General features: G+C 42.3%; 2 protein-coding genes across 2 annotated transcripts in view; one reads left to right on the top strand and one right to left on the bottom strand.

The window, feature by feature from the left end:
* Window positions 1-1,708: 1,708 nt before the first annotated feature.
* On the bottom strand, window positions 1,709-11,814 carry SPATA45 (spermatogenesis associated 45). Its single transcript, XM_066255138.1, has 4 exons — window positions 11,740-11,814; window positions 9,755-9,834; window positions 6,376-6,690; window positions 1,709-2,112 (listed from the first exon to the last, which is right to left on the bottom strand). Exons 3-4 carry the CDS (start codon window positions 6,650-6,652, stop codon window positions 2,093-2,095), a joined length of 297 nt encoding a protein of 98 aa, XP_066111235.1. The 5' UTR covers window positions 6,653-6,690; window positions 9,755-9,834; window positions 11,740-11,814; the 3' UTR covers window positions 1,709-2,092.
* A 7,592-nt stretch (window positions 11,815-19,406) lies between these two features.
* FLVCR1 (FLVCR choline and heme transporter 1) overlaps window positions 19,407-22,389 on the top strand; it is a 30,190-nt gene continuing 27,207 nt past the window's right edge. Inside the window, exon 1 of the mRNA XM_066261396.1 lies at window positions 19,407-20,245. Coding sequence (XP_066117493.1) covers window positions 19,508-20,245 — 738 coding nt within the window. The 5' untranslated portion in view covers window positions 19,407-19,507. The remainder of the gene's footprint in view (window positions 20,246-22,389) is intronic.

The raw sequence follows: 22,389 nt of genomic DNA, 5'->3' as shown, positions 1-22,389 counted from the left end.
ATAGAGACAGAAACACCTAAGATGGAAAGGGGAGGAGGGAACGCTTCCAGCAGAAGGTGAGGTTTAAACTAAAGTTAGCCAGGTGAATGGGGGTGGGGGTAATAACAGAATAAAGCAGAGACACCAGTAGTTCCATAGAACCAGAGGTGCATGGGGGAGGAGTGTGGAGGGGTCTACAGAGAAATGAGATTAGAAGGTTATTAAGTGTATTATACATAACTTGACACTCATTTACTATAGTTATTCCCTATGATTCATCTTACATTGAGTCAAAGAAATGATGCTGTGTTTGATAGGCTTTATGTGGGCTGCCAAGTGTTGAGAGATAATTCTCATAGGTCTCTCCCATTTCTCTATGCCTTGGGAGCAGAGACACTGATTGCTTTTCTTCCAGATGATCTCTTCAAGAATGTTTATATAGCTAAGGGCCTCAGAGGACAGAGATAGTGTCTCCCGTTGGAGCAGGGGGCAGGTTTACTTCTTGTCCAATGTAATGGAGAGAATGTCTTCTTCCGGATGAAGGCAGGGTTTCTTAAGCTTAGAGGTCTTCCAAGTGGAACAAAGCTTCTGTGCATCTGGCATCTGTCTGGACGGCTCCACATTGTTTTGGGTGGGAGGGCAGGGGAACCCAATCAGAACATGAGGCTTGTGCTGTCTGCTGCACTCTGAGTAACAAAGTCCTTTGCCTTGAAACCAAGAGTCTTATATCTTCAGCCTATGCCCATGAAACTGTGGCGGGCTAACCCCTCATAGTCCTCGACACTAGAGGTTTTGTTTATGAGAAACAAAAACTTAGCTTTGAGTCTGGCTTTTTTATATATATACCCTCAGGGTCAATGAGGCTTATTCCCACTGTGCCCTGGTACAGTCCTAGCTGAAAGAGGGTTTTAGGCCAGTTGACTGGTCCATATCCCTTCCAATACTAATATGCTTTGGCTTGTGAATCTGAACTTTCTATGGAGGGAAAGGGCAACCACATAACAGGTGAATATTTCACTGATGTAAATAAAACAAATGCAAAGAAGCAACTGGGTTCCAGGCCAACTAGTGCTCAGCCTGCCATGTGGAATAACAGGCCCTAAACTCAAACTGCAGAAAGGAATACAAGCCCACGTAAAATCTGAAAATTAGTCTGCTGTCCAAGAGGGAACAACACAGAGGTAAGAGGAGCCAAATAGGATTTGGCTATGAGATCATTCTAGCAATGCCTACTTTGGGACAGGCAATACAATCTAACAAAAATCTCCATTTATAGCGACCTTGGTACTCTTTCAAGTATGTACTTATTCAAATTATCAAAACCAGGCCCTGGCCGGTTGGCTCAGTGGTAGAGCGTCGGCCTGGCGTGTGGGAGTCCCGGGTTCGATTCCCGGCCAGGGCACACAGGAGAAGCGCCCATCTGCTTCTCCACCCCTCCCCCTCTCCTTCCTCTCTGTCTCTCTTTTGCCCTCCCGCAGCCGAGGCTTCATTGGAGCAAAGTTGGCCCGGATGCTGAGGATGGCTCCATGGCCTCTGCCTCAGGCGCTAGAATGGCTCTGGTTGCAACAGAGCAACACCCCAGATGGGCAGAGCATTGCCCCCTGGTGGGCATGCCGGGTGGATCCCGGTCGGGCGCATGCGGGAGTCTGTCTGACTGCCTCCCATTTCCAACTTCAGAAAAATACAAAAAAAAAAAAAAAAATCAAAACCATGGCTCCATCATAGTTAAATGCAATTAAGTGTTTAGGAGCAAGTTGTTAGTTTTGAGAACTTTAGCCCTCTACTTGATTAGTGGGGTTGGTCAGCATACGCCATGGATTTATAGCAACTATTTAACATTTTTATTAATAAAGATCACTGTACAGTGAACTTTAGGTGATATGTCTTTGAAAGTATCTTTAATAACTCAAATCATCCCTTCAAAACATCTGACTGGTAGAGTGGAGTGAATGAAGATGTAATACATTCTATATGACTTAACATAATGTTTTCTTGGTGATCTGGCAAATAATTTTGGCTTCTTTTATAATTAATATTTGTAAATAGTTTAGACAGACACTGAAGAGGGACCAAAGAGACAATATCTTTCTTTGTGTGTCTCTGGAGATGCACTTTATCCAAATATGGCATGATCTGAAAACAAAACAAAACAAAACGTGTTTGTCATAGTTTTCAAAACAGCCCCGATGGCAGAGAGGATGAGTACTGTTTCACAGGCACAGAAAGTGAGGTTTAGAAACACTAAATGAGTAAAAACATGAGACCAGTCAATGGCAGAAGCAGAACGTGAACCCAAGAGCAGCGGACTGAATGTGTCCCCCCAGATTCCTTGACCCCAGTGTGATGATGTTAGGAGGTGGAGCCTTTGGGAGGCAATTCTTTCATTAGGGTGGAGCCCTCGTGGATGGGATTAGAGCCCTCATAAGAAGAGGCCAGAGAACTAGCCAGCTCTTTCCGCCAGAGTAGGTGACACAGCAAGAAAACAGCCCTGTGTAACCCAGGAAGAGGGCGAGCACCAGAACCTCCCCTGACGCTGCTCTCAGACTCCCATCCTCCAGACCTGTGAGAAATAAGTCTGTGTTTGAGCCACCAGTGTATGATAATTTTTTACAGCAGCCCAGATGATGATACCAAGTTTCTGTTTTTAAGGCTGTGTCTTTAAGTAAGATTGCTCCTCTTAAAAAAAAAAAAAAAAAAGACTTTATTTATATTTATTCATTTTAGAAAGAAGAGAGAGAAGGGGGAAGCAGCAGGAAGCATCAACTCCCATATGCACCTTGACCAAGCCAGCCTAGGGTTTCAAACCAGCAACCTCAGTGTTCCAGGTCAATGATTTATCCACTGCAACACCGCAGGCCAGGTGAGATTGCTCCTCTTTTGATATTCACACCTCTAAGTAAAAGATTGATGAGAGAGCTTATAAGGGGTTGTAGGGTGCCGGGAAGGTCTATTTAAATAGGGTGATTTCTGGTAACTTGGCTTTTGAACAAAGGTCTGAATAAAGCGAGGGGGAGAGGGAGAGAGGGCTCCAAGCAGAGAGATCAGCATGTACTAAATTCCTGAAGTGGGAATCAGAGTGGTGCATTCCAGAAACAGGAAGAAAATCATGGTGGCTAAGGGGAATGAGGTCAGAGAGAGTAGATGAGATAAGGCTGAAGAAAGATAAGCACACAGGATAAGGAGTGGGTCTTATCCTCAGAGTGGTGTGAAACTATTGACAAGTTTTGAACAAGTGATGTACCTAACAACCTGGCTGTTGTGTGAAGAAATAAATGTGGGAGGTGGCAAGAGTGGATGCCGGGGGACAGTTGTGAGGTCCCTGCTGTACTGGGGGAGAGATGGTCATGGATTGGATCTGGGTGGTAGCAGTGGTCAGATTCAGGACTGATTCTGAGGGAAGGCTTCTGAAGGAAGACTCCTGACAGATTGGATGTGGGATGTGAGACAAAAAGGACAGTCAAAGGTGCTCCTAGATATTTGGCCATTTTCTGAGATGAGGAGAGGGTCAAGGGTGAGTATGTGTGTTGGGGGGTGGGGGTTAGGAATTCTGTTTTGGCAGTGATGAATTTGAGATAACATCAAAGAGAGGTGGCAATCCGATAGGTGTGTCCAGAACTCAGGAGAAAGGTCAGGGCAGATACAGAAATGTGGGCATCATCAGAATAGAGATGAGATTTTAAGTCCTGTAACAGGTCAAAGACCTGCAGTCTGTCTAGGTTATGACCACCTAGAAACTAGTGGAGATGATGAGAAGAGGGCCCAGTAGTGAGCGCTGGTGTTTTTCAACATTCAGAGGACAGAAGAGGGCCCTCATATACAAAGAGAATGTTATGTTTTAGTTAATGGTATTTATCATCTGATTCACTGCATATTTGTTGAGGGCCTACTAGAGTGACATGTTCATCAGATTTTAGAGATAATGTTTCATCTCTTTGTTTTACAAATAAGGATTTTCTCTTTGAATCTGCCGGCTTCCTGAAGGAGGAAGTACTCTCTCATCTCTCCTCAGTCTTGTATGGCAGGCCCAAACTTTTGGTCTGAATTGGGCTAAGTTCCCTTTTGGGGTGAGTTCACCTTTGGCTGTCCTTAAGCCAATTCCTCCAATATAGATTTGTTTTTCATTAACAAAGCTAACATTTTTACCTCTATCTATCTCTCAAATTATGTAAACCCAGATTAGGACAGATGAGAATTACTGTTGACTTTTTCAAACTTTAACAGTTTTCAGAATAAAGTAGATACCTCCAAAAAAATGCCAGCATCCTTCTCTAATTCCCAGGTACTTTCCACTTGGCAAATAAAAAATACCCCCCAATATCTCTTTAAAATCCCTGATTAGAATTAAAATTGAAACCGCCTGGCCTGAGGTGGCTCAGTGGATAGAGCTGGAACGCTGAGGTCGCTGGTTTGAAACCCTGGGCTGGCCCGGTCAAGGCACACACCTCAAGCAAAGAACAACTAAAGTGAAGCAACTCTGACTTAATACCCTTCTGCTCCCCCATCTCTGTAAAATCGATAAATAAATAAAAAAATCTTAAAAATGAAAAGAATTAAAATTGAAACCAAAGTATGGATTGATGAGAAAACCACAGGGGAAAAAATGTTAATAAGTTTTTGAGAGTATACAGTGCTGGGTCAGAAATAACTACCGTTTGTTTAGATAATTGGTTCTCAAACCTGTTGGTCTCAGGTTCTAATATACACGTAAAAATTATTGAGGACCTGATCAAGTTTTTGTTTATGTGTGTTGTCTTTCTCAATGTTTACCACATGAGAAATCAATACTGAAAAAAAACCTGCAAACTCAAGAGTACAAGTCTAGATTCCATGAATCGTCAAGGTAATGATGTCACTGCACATCTTACTGCTTCTGGAAAACTCCATTTTACTCCCATGACAGCATGAGAGTAAAAAGGGCAAATAATGCCTCAGTATTATGAAAATAGCTCGTGAGCTATTTTGACCTTGTGAGCCCCTGAAAAAGACTTGAATACCAAGGGATGCCCAGACCAACCTTTGAGAACCATTAGGCTAGTTTAGACTAATTAAAAAACATGTATTTATATACCAATTACTGTAACATTTAAATTAGATCTATACTTAGTCTATATCTTGTCACTTATCATAACATTGAGTTTCTGTTTAACTCTGTTCATTTAGAAGGAACAAAGAGCTTTTCTGTAATATTATAAGGTTTCTTTTCATGTTCTAGAATTCTTGGCTTATAACCTTGATATCATTAATGTTGGTTATGGAAATTATATTTGTTAGGCTCTGTCTTTTAGAAAACCACGTGTGTTCATATAAAGCGGTAAACTATGTCATAGGAGGTAGATTTTACCCCTCACTATTAAATTTGTGAGACTAAATCTACAAGTTGTGATTTAACTCATCTAGTTCCATGTAATTCAACCAGAATAAAAGATAACAGAATTAGGAACACTTAAAGGCATTCCTTTTTGTAAAAGAGTTACTTTTTTTTTTTTAGCGTTCCCACTTAGGAACATAAAAGAGTTACATTTTAATCTAAAATAAACACATGACTGTTACAGATTAACTTGAAAACCCAGTGGAGAATCTCACTTTTCCAGGCCACACCCCTCAACACCACTTACTAGGAGCACCGGGCAGATGAAGTCATGGTACTCTCATCAAAGAAGCTACTTCTCCAATATGGCAATTCTTTTGTTTCTGATCTAACTTAATCATTTGTTGGTTGTATTTAATATAATGATATTCCTTTGTTTTTTTCAAATAAATGAGAAAATTATCAGTTGCCTGCCTTGAATTAGAAACAAGTACTGTACACACAATCAAGGTAGTTACCAGTTCCTCTCCTTCCTCCTGTAAAATCATACCACCACCACATACCCCTTCCCCAACCTCCCTCCACATTTTATTATTGTTTCTGGGGCATTTTGTTGGATATCTGTCATCAAAATCATTTCCATTGTATCTCAGTTTTGCAGAGGCAATGAAGTTTTGGCAGAGGCAACAGAAATTGGCAATAGAGGGGCCGCCAGGGTTTTTGTGATCTGTTATAGTTACCTATACCAACTTTTTTCAAAATATGGTTCTCAAGCCATCAGCATCAGGATCACCATAGCGGGCACAGAATGCAGGCTCCAGGACCCAAACACAGAACCTACTGAGTGAGGCATCCCGATGTGGCTGGAGCCTGGGATTCTGGGAACACACAAAAAAGACAATCTCTGGCCTACAGTCGATCCTCCATCAACTAGCCTAGTTTACTGACACTTTTCCCTTCAGTCAGGTTGCTTTTAAGCTATTGCAGAGCAATACTTATGAACCCCTTTCAACTCTAGAAATTCTCCCTAAATTTATGCATAAGTCCCTCCTGTCAACGGGGCAGGAAGCCCACCCATAACAGCTTACTTTTTGCTGGAAAGTGCTTTTTCTCCTTGTGAACAAGGAGACTCAGTGTGACCCAGGAGCTCCTGCCACTGTCGGGAACAGGTTCTTTGATTTGTCTATGGACACAGGACTTATAGGCGTCACTGAAGTGCCTCTTCTGAGGTCTCAGTAAGCTGACTTGATTGCTTCTTTCCACCAAGCAATTGGACTCACGTTTTTCATTTATCTCCTTCAGGAGACACTGTTTGTCCCCTTTAACTTTTATAGTTATTTCATCGGTTCTTTTTATATATGCCATTATGCCGACAAACTGATCATCAGGTGCTTCTTGGTGTCCTGCAAACAAATGGGGAAAGAAATGCCATCAGTTGCCTGCTTGATCCAGAAGCCACCACTGTTCACAAATGGGTCTTAGCAAGTTCCTCCTCCTGCAGAATACCACCACTGCTGCGACCCCTGCCCCACACCTACTCCATTTATTATTATTTTTTCTAAGGTCATTCTTTTCTCCTGGCGCATAAGATCTTTTAAATTTCTTTTTTTTTAATTATTTTATTTTATTTATTCATTTTAGAGAGGAGAGAGAGAGGGAGAGAGACAGAGAGAGAGAGAGGAGAGAGAGACATGGGGGAGGAGCTGAAAGCATCAACTCCCATATGTGCCTTGACCAGGCAAGCCCAGGGTTTCGAACCGGCGACCTCAGCATTTCCAGGTCGACGTTTTATCCACTGCGCCACCACAGGTCAGGCAGATCTTTTAAATTTCTTATAATCTACAAGTTTCCTTTTTTTTAGTTCCCCCTTTATCTTTTTTTTAATTTAAAAAATAATTTTGCGCCTGACCAGGCGGTGGTGCAGTGGATAGAGCATCGGACTGGGATGCGGAAGACCCAGGTTCGAGACCCCGAGGTCACCAGCTTGAGCACAGGCTCATCTGGTTTGAGCAAAGCTCACCAGCTTGGACCCAAGGTCGCTGGCTCGAGCAAGGGGTCACTCGGTCTGCTGACGGCCCACGGTCAAGGCACATGTGAGAAAGCAATCAATGAACAACTAAGGTGTCGCAACGAGAAACTGATGATTGATGCTTCTCATCTCTCTCCGTTCCTGTCTGTCTGTCCCTATCTATCCCTCTCTCTGGCTCTCTCTCTGTCCCTGTAAAAGAAAATAATAATAATAACTTTGCTTAATCCCTTCACCTTTTCCACCCCACTCTCCAGCCCCACTCCCCCCGCAGCTGTCAGTCTGTTCTCTGAGTCTGTTTCTATATTGTTAGTTTCTTTTGTTCATTTGATTCCACATATCAGTGAGATCACGTGGCACCTGTCTTTCTCAGACTAGCTTAACTTAGCAGAATACTCTTCAAGTCCATCTATGCCAGTGGTAGTCAACTTGGTTCCTACCGCCCACTAGTGAGCGTTCCAGCTTTCATGGTGGGCAGTATTGGAGCAACCAAAGTATAAATAAAAAGATAGATTTAACTATAGTAAGTTGTTTTATAAAGATTTATTCTGCCAAACTTAGCAAAAATCTGACATAAAGTACTTGGTAAGTAATTATTATTATATACTTTAACTTGCTGTAACTCTGCTTTATAAATTTTATAAAGTTACTTTCCTACTTTATAAATCACCATTACTGTGGAACCTGTGGGCCGTTAGAAAATTTTACTACTAACAGAGATACAAAAGTGGGCAGTAGGTATAAAAAGGTTGACTACCCCTGATCTATGCTGTCACAGGGTAAGATTTCCTTCTTTTGTACGGCTGAGTAGTATTCTATTGTGTAAATGTACCAAAGCTTTTTTATCCACTCATCTACTGATGGACACTGGGCTGCTTCCAAATCTTGGCTACTGTAGATAATGCTGTAATGAACATAGGGGTGCATATATTCTTTCTAATTAGTGTTTCAGGTGTACTTGGATATATTCCCAGAAATGGAATCACTGCATCATAAGGCAGTTCCATTTTTTATTTTTTTGAGGCAACTCTATACTGCTTTCTACAGTCAGAGGCGGATTAAGGTCAGTCGAAGCCCTAGGTGCAGAAGAAAATATTGGGCCCCTTAAAAAAAATGAGAGAGAGGCCCTGGCCGGTTGGCTCAGTGGTAGAGTGTTGGCCTGGCGTGCAGGAGTCCTGGGTTTGATTCCCGGCCAGGGCACACAGGAGAAGCGCCCATCTGCTTCTCCACCCCTCCCCCTCTCCTTCCTCTCTGTCTCTCTCTTCCCCTCCCGCAGCCAAGGCTCCATTGGAGCAGGGTTGGCCCGGGCGCTGAGGATGGCTCTGTGGCCTCTGCCTCAGGCGCTAGAATGGCTCTGGTTGCAACAGAGCAATGCCCCAGATGGGCAGAGCATCGCCCCCTGGTGGGCATGCCGGGTGGATCCCGGTTGGACGCATGCAGGAGTCTGTCTGACTGCCTCCTCATTTCCAACTTCAGAAAAATATCAAAAAAAAAAAAAAGAGAGAGAGAGAGAGACAGGGGAAATAAAAATACATGTTAACTATATATATATATATATATATATATTACATTACTTTTTTTTCATTACTTATTTTTTTACAGAGACAGAAAGAGTCAGAGAGAGGGATAGTCAGGGACAGACAGACAGAAATGGAGAGATGAGAAGCATCAATCATTAGTTTTTCGTTGCACATTGCGACACCTTAGTTGTTCATTGATTGCTTTCTCATATGTGCCTTGACCATGGGCCTTCAGCAGACCAAGTAACACCTTGCTTGAGCCAGGGACCTTGGGTCCACGCTGGTGAGCTTTTGCTCAAACCAGATGAGCCCGCACTCAAGCTGGTGACTTTGGGGTCTCGAACCTGGGTCCTCAGCATCCCAGTCCGACGCTCTATCCACTGCGCCACCACCTGGTCAGGCTTAACCATATTTTTAAAGAAATAAAAAATATTATGTACTATTAATGTTAAAATTGCACATGTGAAACCAAACTTGGTGCCATTAGAAAAAAGTATAAAGTTGGGGTTTTGCAGGGCCCTTCAGAAGTCAGGGCCAGGGCAGGTGCCCAATGCACCCACTGTTAAATCCACCTCTGGCCTCAAGGAATCCCCAGCAACATGTTTTCAAAGATGACAAATAGCACACAGTCAAGGATAACTAATCAAGCACATAAGTAACTAAGGCTTCAGGAAGTGAGAACAGAAGAAACAAACCCATGAAATGTACATACAGTAGAAGTGTCAGGCAGATTATAGAATAATTAATGCATGCTACTTTTAAAGAAATAAGAAAACAGGTTTTTAAGTATCTTCAGGAAACAAGAAACCAAAAAGAATTTCTAGAAATGAAAATATATATATATATTTATAAAAAAGGTGCTCAGTATCATCAATCATTAGGGAAATTAAGTCCATACAACAATGTAATACCATTACATACCACTAGAGTAGCTGAATTAAAAAGATTGAGCAGGTCAACTATTGGTGAAGATGTAGAGGAACTGGAACTCTCATCCACTGCTGCTGAGAATGTAAAATGTATTGTACAATCACACTGGAAAACAACTTGGCAGCTTCTCAAAAAATTAAACATATCCCAACCATCTCTGATCCACTCCTAGGTATTTACCCAACAAAAGCAAAATTCTTTATATAAGTATATGAAGAAATTTGTATATATTAAAACTTGTACATGAATGTTCACCACAGCTTTATTTATATGAACCAAAATGTTCTGCCAACCCAAGTGTCCATCAATAGCTGAATGCATAAAAAGTTATGGTATATCCACACCATGGATATTACTCAGTTATAAAAAAAGGAATGAACTATTCTTTTTTTAATACAGGGACAGAGATAGAGTCAGAGAGAGGGATAGATAGGGACAGACAGACAGGAATGCAGAGATTTAGTTCCTATTCAAGCCATGCTAACGTCAAGTTACCTTCTCTAGGCCTCTGTTTCCTTACATGTTAAGTGACAATAATACCCAACTCACAGAGGGCCAGAAAGATTAAATGAGCTAATACATATCAAGAGCCTATTACCACCAACCCTCAATAAATGCGAACTTTAATATATTAATCAGGTACGGTGAAAAAACGGATTTGTTCAATTGGATGAATAAATATCATTTTTGTCCCCTCCGTTATTAATCTGTTTACTTACTATATGACCTGGACCAGATACAGAATTTGTGGTCCGAATGAAAATGCAGGGCCTCCTGCTCAAAAATCGTTAAGAATTTCAAGATGGTAACAGCAGAGCATTAAACCAAGAATGGGGCCCTTCTGAGCACAGGGGACCCGTGCAAGTGTAGAGGTCGCAGACCTACAAAACTGTTTCTGTCTGTGACATAGAAACAGGTCAATTTCTATAGTTAATTCACCCAGGTTTACAGTCTCTTAAATGGAGATGAGTAACATGCATAACCTATAGCTTTCAAAAGGACTTTGAGAATATTAAGCATGTATATACAGTACAATCTCATTATTCATGAACTCCGTATTTGCAAATTCGCCTACTCATTAAAATTTAGTTGTTATCCCGAAATCAATATTTGTGGTACCTTTAAGGTTCTTCGGAGACATGTGCAGAGTAGTGACAAATTTGAGTGTCTCTGACCTACACATTCGTAGCTGCGGTCAAAGAAGGCACACTCTTGCCTTCTTGTTTCAGCTCTCATCTCTCATACTGCAAAGAAGTATCATTTTCATGTCTATTTAGTGTCACAGTTTTTGCATTTTGGCGCTTTTTGTTGATTTCTCTGCTTAGAAAGTCCCCAAAGTGTAACTGTGCTGTGTAGTGTTCCTGATTATGAGAAGGCCAGGATGTGTCCCGTGGAGAAAATGTGTGTTGGATAAGCTTTGTTCAGGCACAAGTTACAAAGCTTTGGCTGTAAGAGTTCAATGTTAATGAATCAACAATATAGATGTTGCATGGGTGACAAAAATATTGTAACCAAAGGTGGATAGGAATCTAACCCTGCATTTTCTCTAGGAGCCAATTTTTTAGTATTTGCTAATTCAGTGTTTGGAGAAGCTTTAGAGAACATAAGTAACACAATAATACAGTAGTCATCACTTATCCCTGGGGGATACAGTCCAAGACCCCCAGTATACGCCTAAAACTTTGGATAATACTGAACTCTATACATAATATGTTTTTTTTCCTACACATACATACCTATGATATAATTTAATTTATAAATTAGGGACAGTAAGAGATTAAAAACAATATTTAATAAAATAGAACAATCCTAACAAAATACTGTAATAAAATTGATATGAATGTGATCTCTCTCCATGAAATTTTTAATGTTTTAGATCATGGTTGATCATGAGTTAAATGAAACCAAAATAAGGGGGGACTGCTGTATATAGAAAAATATATTATTGTTTCTACAGATATATTATTTTTAATTACCTTTAATAAACAGCAATCCAAAGCCTATTTGAAGTCCACTGGTGTGCTCCAGCCCATTGAGATGTTACCCTGGTGATAGAATGTTCTGATTCTGTCATTGCAACTTTGTTCTATTTATAGAACCCTGGTTAAGGGAAGTTTTAGAGTCAGAGAGATCATTTACTTATCAGCCATGTGTCCTTGAATAAATTACTCAACTTCTCTTATATCAATTTCTATTTTAATCTGTCAAGTAGGATAAAGATACCTATTTAAGTTTTGTGTGTGTGTGTGTGTGTGTGTGTGTTTAGAAGGACACAGAGGGAGTTAGAATGAGATATGCATGTGAAGCTTTTCACATTGTACCTGTATCCATTTATTACATGTTCTGACATTTTCTTAAGCATCTGCTGTGTGCCTGGTGTTTGTTGTTCTGGACTGGGGACAAACAGGAACCCACCTCCATAGAGCCTATAGTGCAAGGGTTTGTTGTAGGTATGTAAATCATCACAATTTTTCTTTATTTTATTAAAACTTCATATTTTACATGGAGAATTTTTTTTTTTCTCAGAGACAGAGAGAGAGTCAGAGAGAGGGATAGATAAGGACAGACAGACAGGAACAGAAAGAGAGATGAGAAGCATCAATCATCAGTTTTTCGTGGCGACACCTTAATTGTTCACTGATTGCTTTCTCATATGTGCCCTGACCATGGGGCTACAGCAGATCGAGTAACCCCTTGCTCAAGCCAGCGACCTTGGGTCCAAGCTGGTGAACTTTGCTCGAACCAGATGAACCCGTGCTCAAGCTGGCTACCTCAGGGTCTCGAACCTGGGTCCTTCCGCATCCCAGTCTAACACTCCATCCACTGCACCACCACCTGGACAGGCTGGAGAATTATTTTAATCATAGATCTTTTTTTCTCAGAAAAGGAAGCCTCCAGCTTAAAAAAACACACACACAAAAAACCTTCAGAAATACAGAAGTCATCATTTCTTTTACTCCTTATAAAAATTAGTGATAGAAAAGAGAAGGCAGTTGACAATGTCAGGAAAATTCATTGCCTAAAGAACTATATGAGAGGTCAGCAGGCCTGACCTGTAGTGGTGCAGTGCATAAAGCGTCGACCTGGAAATGCTGAGGTCGCTGGTTTGAAACCCTGGGCTTGCCTGGTCAAGGCACATATGGGAGTTGATGCTTCCAGCTCTTCCCCCCTTCTCTCTCTCTGTCTCTCCTCTCTCTCTCTCTCTCCCTATCTCTCCCTCTCCTCTTTAAAATGAATAAATAATAAAAAAATAAAAATAAAATAAATAAATAAAAATAATAAAAAAATAAATAAAAATGAAAAAGAAGCATTTGAATTTTAAAAATTTTTTTTAAAAAATAGAAAGGTCAGCAAAAGAAACTCAACCACCCAAATCTAATGAAACTAATAATGGACCACAGTGACTCCTGAAGTCAAAGCAAGGCAGTTGCTAAGGATAAAAAGGAATTTTTTCATTAAAAAAAAACCAACAAGGCCCTGGCCGGTTGGCTCAGTGGTAGAGCGTTGGCCTGGCGTGTGGGGGACCAAGGTTCGTTTCCCGGCCAGGGCACATAGGAGAGGCGCCCATTTGCTTCTCCACCTCCCCCTCCTTCCTCTCTGTCTCTCTCTTCCCCTCCCGCAGCCAAGGCTCCATTGGAGCAAAAGATGGCCCGGGCGCTGGGGATGGCTCCTTGGCCTCTGCCCCAGGCGCTGGAGTGGCTCTGGTCGCGGCTGAGTGATGCCCCAGAGGGGCAGAGCATCGCCCCCTGGTGGGCAGAGCGTCGCCCCTGGTGGGCGTGCCGGGTGGATCCCGGTCGGGCGCATGCAGGAGTCTGTCTGGCTGTCTCTCCCCATTTCCAGCCTCAGAAAAATACAAAAACAAAAACAAAAACAAAAAAAAACTTCTAGGTAATGCAAAAGGCTTATATAAAGACCTCGTCAATTGGGCACAATCATAGCACCTGACAGCCAGGGGCCATATCCAAGTCCTTCCTTCTCAGAGTCCAACCTGGAGGAAGATTTCTCTATCAGCTTCCTTAGCTGTAAAGTGGGGCTGATACCAATCAGTACAGAGCTCTTGTGAGGATTAAACAAGATAATAGATGAAAGGATACTGTAAAGTACAATACAGGCATGATGAGTTTTTCTGAAATGTATATTAGATAAGATTATTAATTCTGAAGGTCATGTGTGCTGTGCCCAAGAGTAACACTCTATCATTGTTTTACAGTGCGATAATTTGTCAGCCCAATTTAAAATTTTAAAAAACCCAATTTAAATCATTCTTAAGGCAACAACTTTTTCTGCTCAAAGTTTCTCTCCCAGCAGAGATGTCACACTACACTCTAAGGTATCCTATCCCCATTTTCTTGGACTTAGTCTGGTTTGCTACTCACTTGAAATACTACCAATGTCTTATTTCATTCATACTCCAAGGTTATAGGATACAGTACCAGGCAAGTATTATTATGGCCAACTGTGTAAAACTGTATTTAAGCTGTGTTTTATTATACTTCAGAGGGAGAGAGGGCACGATTTAACTTGTCATCTAAATTAAATTAAACATTTTGCAATAATGGGACTGGCCCTTTTCCCTATTAGTCACTGCCACCTAAATACATTTAGGTGGATGCAAGAGATTCTAAATGGCATGAGCAGCCAAGTAAAAGCTTTTCTAGGTACTGAGGGCATTATAAAATAAGTTATAAGATCTAGTTCCTGGCTTCAAAAAGTTCAAATCTAAATAAAGAGTAAAATATGCAAAGGATTAAACTTCAGAATCTCTTTGAAAGTCTTGTATCTAATTCTGTAATTTAATTTTGATGCCAGTTTCTTAAAGAGATCCTGAAAATGATGAAGCCTCCTCCACCCCTTCATTCCCACCTTAATCATTCCACAGTGTAGAACAGCATAGCTGTGGCCTAAGGTGACCAATCGTCCTCCTTTAGGGAAGACAGTCCTTCTTTTGTAAGTTCCGTCCTTCCTCAAAAAGTGTCCTCCTTTTTGATATTGGAAGACTAATCTGTAAATGTCCGTATTCGATTGATGCAGAGTCGATCCATTGTGTGTGATGTAACATACAGATATTTATATCTAAATGAGTACTTTTTACTTACAATTATTATTAAAATTTAATAGGCATGTGAGCATAATCTTTATTATATGCGGCTTAAGTGTCTGTTTGTCGCTGATAGCTTATTGGTTGCTTGCGTAACTGTACTAGCCAATGGGGTGAAGTTGCCACGGCTGAATGCAAATTGAGCGTGTCAGGGGGAAGGTGAACATTTGTTTGCATTGGCAATCATCTGTTTTACATAAAAACTACATCTTAACGTAATTTCTTTTAAGAATGCCTCCCAGAAAATACAGCACTGAAGAGGAGAGAAAAGGAGCTAAAGCTGCACAAAAATGGCTTTCTCGACAAAAAGAAACCACTGAGCAGAGAAAGACAAGGCTTGCTTCAGTTGCAGAGCAAATGTGTCTTTCTTGGCAAAATGAGACTGATGAGCATAGAGAAACAAGGCTTGCCTCAGATGCAAGACAAAAAAGCCTGTCTCGACAAAATGAGTCCCTTGAACAAAGGCAGGAGAGAAATGCAAAAAAACAACAGAGTAATGCTGACTGAAATGCAAAAAGGTTAACATTTTATTATTTAAATCACCTTTATTTATTGAGCTAGCGGTGGCTCTTAAGAAATGTACCGCCAGTGGTTTCCTTCATTGCACTTTACTTTAAGCAATTAAGCCAGTAGAAGGGGGAAACCCTGTGGGGCACTAAGCAAAGGGGCGTCCTCGCTGCCTGCCCTGGGTAATTCAGTTTGAATTAGCAGACACCTTTGCACAAATCATTTTAATTACAATTTATAATATCTAGAACAGCGGTCATTTCGTATGACCGCCGGGCTTTCTAGTTATAATATAAAATATTACAAATGCTTTTATTATTCATTTATCATATTATAGTGTATTATTGTTGCAATGAATACAATATTTCTTTTATTTATAATATTGTATTCTTCAATTTATTTTTGTCCTCCTTTTCATTGTAAAAAAGTTGGTCACCTTACAGTGGCCGCTCAGGTGGACAGAGCATGGTAACAGTGGTACAAACTGAAAGCAAGACTGCTAAAATCTACCCCCTTTCCCATGGAACATGGATTTACATCTAGGGGCATTGTTCTGGTTTGCAGTTTCCCCTCTCAGACTGTAGGAAACCTTTGCTCAGGAACAGCCACATCACTCCTAATAGCTTCTTGGACCTTGGCTCCTGGCTGCCACTCATATCTCATATCGCTGAACTGTTACTTACTCAAATCTCTCAGACTTGGCATTCCACACTCATAAATTAGCTCAATCTCATCTTGACTCCCAGCCAAGTGATGCTCCTACTAGTGTCCTCGCTGGCAGAGATTAAGGTTCGTGTTATGCTATACATCCAAACATATGATATTTATATGCTTTATGCCTAAACTGGTTAATAAGTGTCACCACTGAAGCCTCAAGAGACAGGGTGCAAGGTTGAGATTAGAATGACACTATAAAGAGATACTGCTGACTTTTCTCTTTTCTGTATTCCAATCTTTTTTTTTTAATTCAGTGAAAGGAGGGGAGGCAGACTATGGGGCGATGCTCTGCCCATCTGGGAAGTTGCTCTGTTGCTCAGCAACCAAACTCCTCTTAGTGCCTAAGGTGGAGGCTATGGAGCCATCCTCAGCACCCAGGGCCAACTCACTCCAAAACGAGCCAAGGCTGCAGAAGAGAGAGAGAAAGAGAGAGAGAGAGAGAGAGAGAGAGAGAGAGAAGCAAGAGAGGGAGGGGTGGAGAAACAGATGGGCACTTCTCCTATATGCCCTGATTGGGAATCGAACCTGGGACATCCACACGCCAGGCTGATGATCTACCAATGAGCCAACAGCCAGGGCCACTCCATTCTTTATTTTGTAGAACTTGGTTGAAATAGGCATATGAGTTTTATCTAACTAATACTTTTATTGGAAATACATAATTTTACTTTTCATAAGTCTCAGAAACTTAAAATCAGGAGAAATTGAACTCACATAGCTCAATCTTCCATGGAATTCATGAATCCTGTCCACAATATATGTGGTCTGACACAGATATCATCAAACTCTTGTCTAGATATGTTACATACTGGTCCATTCAACTGCTGATCACCTCCAATGATAAGAAATCTACATCTTGTAATGTCAAGGGTAGTTAGTCATTTTATACTTCAGGGCCATCCACAGGGCACACTCTAGGGAGAGGCTCTACAATCATAAACCCAGTTGGAGTAAGCTTGGAGTAATTCCAGAACAATCTATGCAGGCTTGAATAGACACGATGGGGTCAAAACTAAGATAATAACATCAATGAGATATAACTTTGAGGAAACATGAGTTGATAATAGTGGTTATAGGTAACATTTACAGAGTATTACTATAGATCAGAGGTCAGGCAGGCACCACCTTAGTGCTTTATATTTTTAAGCCTTGTATTTTGCACAATATTTTCATGAAGAATAGTGTCTTCATTTTCCAGCTGTAGAAGATGAGGTACAAAGTAATTAGCCCAAAGACTAGTCAGCAAAAGAGCTAGGATTTGAATCCAGAACAACTGGATCAGGAGTCTCGACCCTTAACTGCTATAGTAGATTACCTTAATAATTGTAACTAAGAATGTTTAAATCACATGCCAGGTGTCATTTACTTATTTGATCCTCACAATAGCAATCCTACGATGGATGTACTATTACAGAACAGCTAAGTAACTTGTGCAAGGTCCTACAGCTAGTGAGTACTGAGCTAGGATTCAACCCCAGGTTGGCTGGCTCTTCTCCACTGCTCTAGATGCCCTTGGCGGTACACTCCCTGTGGATGGTGCCACATACAGAGGATAGTGATTGTGTCCCATGTGCAGAGAACGCAAATGACAAGGTGGGCAAGAATAGGATAGGCAGCAGCTGGTAAATATATAAAGGGAAATTAGATACTCTCTGGTATCCAGGATACCCAGAGGACTGCCAACCCAATCCTTCTTGCAAAGGACACAGAGAGGACAAATGATCGATAAACAGGAGCCTAAATGGTCATAAAGAATGGCTTCTGTGCAGGAGTATTATGTAAGAAGCTGCCTTTGTGGAGAGGAAAATGAGGCCTCATATAACTTGCCACTTTCTGGTTTCAGAAAGGGGGTGGGAAACTGGCAGATACCTGAATGTTTACTGTGAACATGTGGAACAGAGATACAACTGAGGCAAGCAAAGGTCCACTTAAACTTCTACCCACGGGATTCCCTTACTGAACCTTTTTCTTTTTAACTATATGGAAAGTTTCATGGTACATGAAGGACTAAAAAAATGACTCTAAATATTGAATAAGTCATGCTGAATATTAAGCAATGCGATTAGCTAAGTCTTCAGGAATCCATAAAATAAACTTCTTAACTAAGACTGAAGTCCTTATTCATTCAGAGAACATCACTCAGTAATTTAAAATAATACCTAAATAAATGTTTACAAACTTATATTTTCAAAGAAAATTTACAAGTATTTTTGAAGGAAAAAAAAGGATTCATTCACAAAGCAAGTAAATATTTCAAATATTTAATGCTTGTTAGCTGCATTCAGTAAATCTTTAACACTTATTGTACTGTGTATTTAAGATTAAGTCTACTGTGAGAACCCCTTTACTTTCAATTTCAATTTAATAATGAGTATTTGGAGTTCTTTCTTTTAAAATTTTGTTTCTCGGGAATTAGGGTTGACTTTTTCTCTAGCCCAGGAAGACTCCACGCGTGCTCTTGACAGCAGAGAGTACCGTATGTCTCGTTTTCACTTTTATTCCCCAGAGCCCAGGATAGTGTCTGGCACACACCGTCCAAAACAAGCCTGGTAACTGGAACCCACTGACCTCACTGAATGTGTGTCGAGTAGTGAACACAAGTGTCGGTCTGAATGCTGAGTGACGGTGTCTGCTCCGTAATCACATGTCTCATCGGCCTCCTTCGTCAGCGGCGTGGGGAGGAGGAATTCCGATTTCACAAGAGCCGATTTCTAACGAAATCTTTTTATTCGGATTGGAACCCTTTCTGGGGCGTTTTCTCTGCGGAGAGAACACGAATTTGTGAAACGTGGAGGAGTCTGCTCTAAAGCAGGGTCCGACCTTGACGGACAGCTGTGCTGGGGCGACGGAGCAATTCTTCCTCCTCAGGAGTGACAGGCCAAGCCTTAGGGGAGCCCCTGTGGATGGAGAGAGTGATGCCTGCTTCTAGGTCTCCCCGTTTCTCCCTCCCCCTCGCTCCCCGCCCGGAGTTGCCTAAGGCACCGCCACCTCCCACTGTGTCACCCCAGGTCTCAGAGCACTCCTTCCAGCCCTGCCTCCTTAGCTTCCAGCAAGCTAGCTCCCGCCCCACCCCTCACGAAGTTCTCTGATTGGCTCCCGCGCCGGGTGAAGGCGCTTGCTGATTGGGCTGAGGGCCATCAACGCGTGGTGATGCGACCCTCTCGGGGCGGGGCCTGGGGCGGTGTGACCGTCAGCCCCGCCACGCGCGGGGGGGATTACTTCGCTTACGGAACCTGGCAGCGACGTTTGCGGTTCGCGGCTCACACCCGGCTTCGCCTGTCTGGGCCGGAGCAAGGGCCTTTAGGAGCGGGGGGGGGCCAAGAAGTTGGGATTGGGGTGCGGGGAGGGCCTAGGGTGCGGGGCGGGGTGCAGGGTTGGGGAGGCGGCTGGTGGCGCGAGGCAGTCCAGGGGAGCCCGGGGACATGGCGCGGCCGGACGAAGAGGAAGGCGAAGCGGTGGCGCCCGCGTACCGCACTGAGAAAGGATACCTCCCGGTCCCGGGGGGCTCGCCAGCTGGGAAGATGAGCGCGGAGCAGCAGAACGGGCCCAAAGCTGGCTGTCTGGCCCTGAACGGGGTCCCTCGGGACAGCCCCGCGGCCGCCTTGGGGGCCCGTGGCAGGCCACAGACTCAGCAGGTCCCGGAGGAGGAGACCCAGGTTCGGCTGCTGCCCACGGTCCCCGGGGAGGAGACTCCAGGGACCGAAGGCTCCTCGGTGCCGCGCACGGCGCTGTCCACGCGGCGCTTCGTGGTGCTCCTGATCTTCAGCCTGTACTCGCTGGTCAACGCCTTTCAGTGGATCCAGTACAGCATCATCAGCAACGTCTTCGAGGGCTTCTACGGTGTCTCCTTGCTGCACATCGACTGGCTGTCCATGGTGTACATGTTGGCCTACGTGCCCCTCATCTTCCCAGCCACCTGGCTGCTGGACACCAGAGGCCTGCGGCTCACCGCCCTGCTAGGCTCCGGCCTCAACTGCCTGGGCGCCTGGGTCAAATGCGGCAGTGTGCAGCAGCATCTGTTCTGGGTCACCATGCTGGGCCAGTCCCTGTGCTCTGTGGCCCAGGTGTTCATCCTCGGCTTACCCTCCCGCATCGCCTCAGTGTGGTTTGGGCCCAAAGAGGTTTCCACAGCTTGTGCCACCGCCGTGCTCGGCAATCAGGTAAGGACTTGGCATATGGGTGGACACACAGGAGGCTAGTCTGTAAATGAAGAAGACAGGAGACAGCCTTAGGTTAAAGAGAGGTTTTGATCTATTTGTAAGGACAGAACTTTGAAAACCAGTATAAAGTGAGCACCTTATCATCTTGATTTCAGAATTACCTATAAAATAATAATCTGAATTGGCACCTAAATGCCTGACATCATAGAAAACTTGTCAGTGCAGTAATGAATGAGACTCGGGTAGGTATCGTTTTTTGTCACCCTTAGTGTATTTACAAAAGGAAGGTGTTAGATTCTGGGAAATATGTTCGCATTTGAGTGGTCAGTGTGAACAGCCCTGTTTAATTTTATTTATTTTGTAAAGATTTTTATTTATTGATTTTAGAGAGAGAAGGGGGGAGCAGGGAGGAGCATCAACTCATAATCATTGTACGTGCCTTGACCAGGTAAGCCCGAGGTTTTGAACCTGCGACCTTAGCATTCTAGGTTGACACTCTATCCACTGCGCCACCACAGATCAGGCCCATCTAATTTTATGTATAGCAGTCAACAAAATGCTTGGCTTATAACTAACACTTATAAACAACTTCTAAATAAATTTGTAGCCTGACCAGGCAGTGGCACAGTGGATAGAGTATCAGCCTGGGATGCTGAGGACCCAAGTGTGAAACCCAGAGGTTGCTGGCTTGAGCCCATGCTCACCAGCCTGAGGGTCACTGGTTTGAGCGTAGGATCACAGACATGACCGCAAGGTCGCTGGCTTGAGCAAGAGGTCACTTGCTCTGCTCGAGCCCTCCCCAATCAAGGCACATATGAGAGAGCAATCAACTAAGGTGCAGCAACGAAGAGTTGATGTTTCTCATCTCTCCCAAGAAAAAAAAAAAACTACTGATAAAGACTTCACAACATTCCTGAGTCCAATTACCAATTTTTTTTTTTTTTTTTTACAGAGACAGAGAGTGAGTCAGAGAAAGGGATAGACAGGATCAGAGAGAGATGAGAAGCATCAATCATTAGTTTTTCATTGCGCGTTGCAACACCTTAGTTGTTCATTGATTGCTTTCTCATATGTGCCTTCACTGTGGGCCTTCAGCAGACCGAGTAACCCCTTGCTTGAGCTAGCCTTGGGTTCGAGCTAATGAGCTTTTGCTCAAACCAGATGAGCCCGCGCTGAAGCTGGCGACCTCGGGGTCTCGAACCTGGGTCCTTCCGCATCCCAGTCCAACGCTCTATCCACTGCGCCACCGCCTGGTCAGGCCCAATTACCAATTTTTAACAGTAAGAAAATGAAGACAAATAAGAGATCTTGGAATCCATTGTAAAAGGGTGGCTTGAATTGCCAAGTCTCCATTAATGTGCTTCCTAGTCTCTTCTAACACCTTAGATCCAAATACTATTAGCATTATTACTAGGTAGAATGTCTTGTGCATGTTGTTTTTTTTAATTGCAGATTGATTCTTTTATTGTAACTTAAAATTTGCATATGGAGTTCTGTGGTACTTTATGTAAATTGATTGTGTGTACATTCAGCTTTAGGAGAATCTAGTTAAAAATCTGTATACCAAAAGTTTCATTTCTCTCTGTATATATATGGCTACATGTAGCTATATAACAAAAGAAAGTTACTTTATTCTGGTCTAACACTTGTTTCAAGATCACAATAAGATTTATTTAAAATTTATAAAAAAAGATGAACTCAATGCTTATTTCTTTATATTCATTTCCTTTCTCTAAAAGTAAAGAAGTGGTAGCTTGAACTATAGTTGTTATGTATCCAAAATAATTTATGACTAATATTTTAGTTATTTGCTCAGCATGCTTGGATAGGAACTGGTTTCTTGAAGTACCGTATTTCCTCATATATAAGACGCCCATTTCTTTCCTGCAAAAAAAAAAATTTTTTTTCCTGCAAAAAATTTGAGGTCTAATAAATGAGTGCGTTTTATACAGTGGTTGTAGATTTTTTTACTTGCATTTCTCGCTTTTTTCATGCTTGTTTTTGCACTCATTGTTGAAGACAGTGATTCATCATCAGACACAGATGAAGACAAGCTAATGGATGGGAGTTTTGACAATGATGAGGAGTTGTATGAATTTTATGATGAATACAACTTGAGTTTAATAACTTTTTTTTTTCAAGTT

This window comes from Saccopteryx bilineata, chromosome 2, assembly GCF_036850765.1.
Source record: "Saccopteryx bilineata isolate mSacBil1 chromosome 2, mSacBil1_pri_phased_curated, whole genome shotgun sequence".
NCBI lineage: Eukaryota > Metazoa > Chordata > Mammalia > Chiroptera > Emballonuridae > Saccopteryx > Saccopteryx bilineata.
The sequence above is the reverse complement of the archived record's forward strand: the minus strand, read 5'-3'. Positions and strand labels throughout refer to the sequence as shown.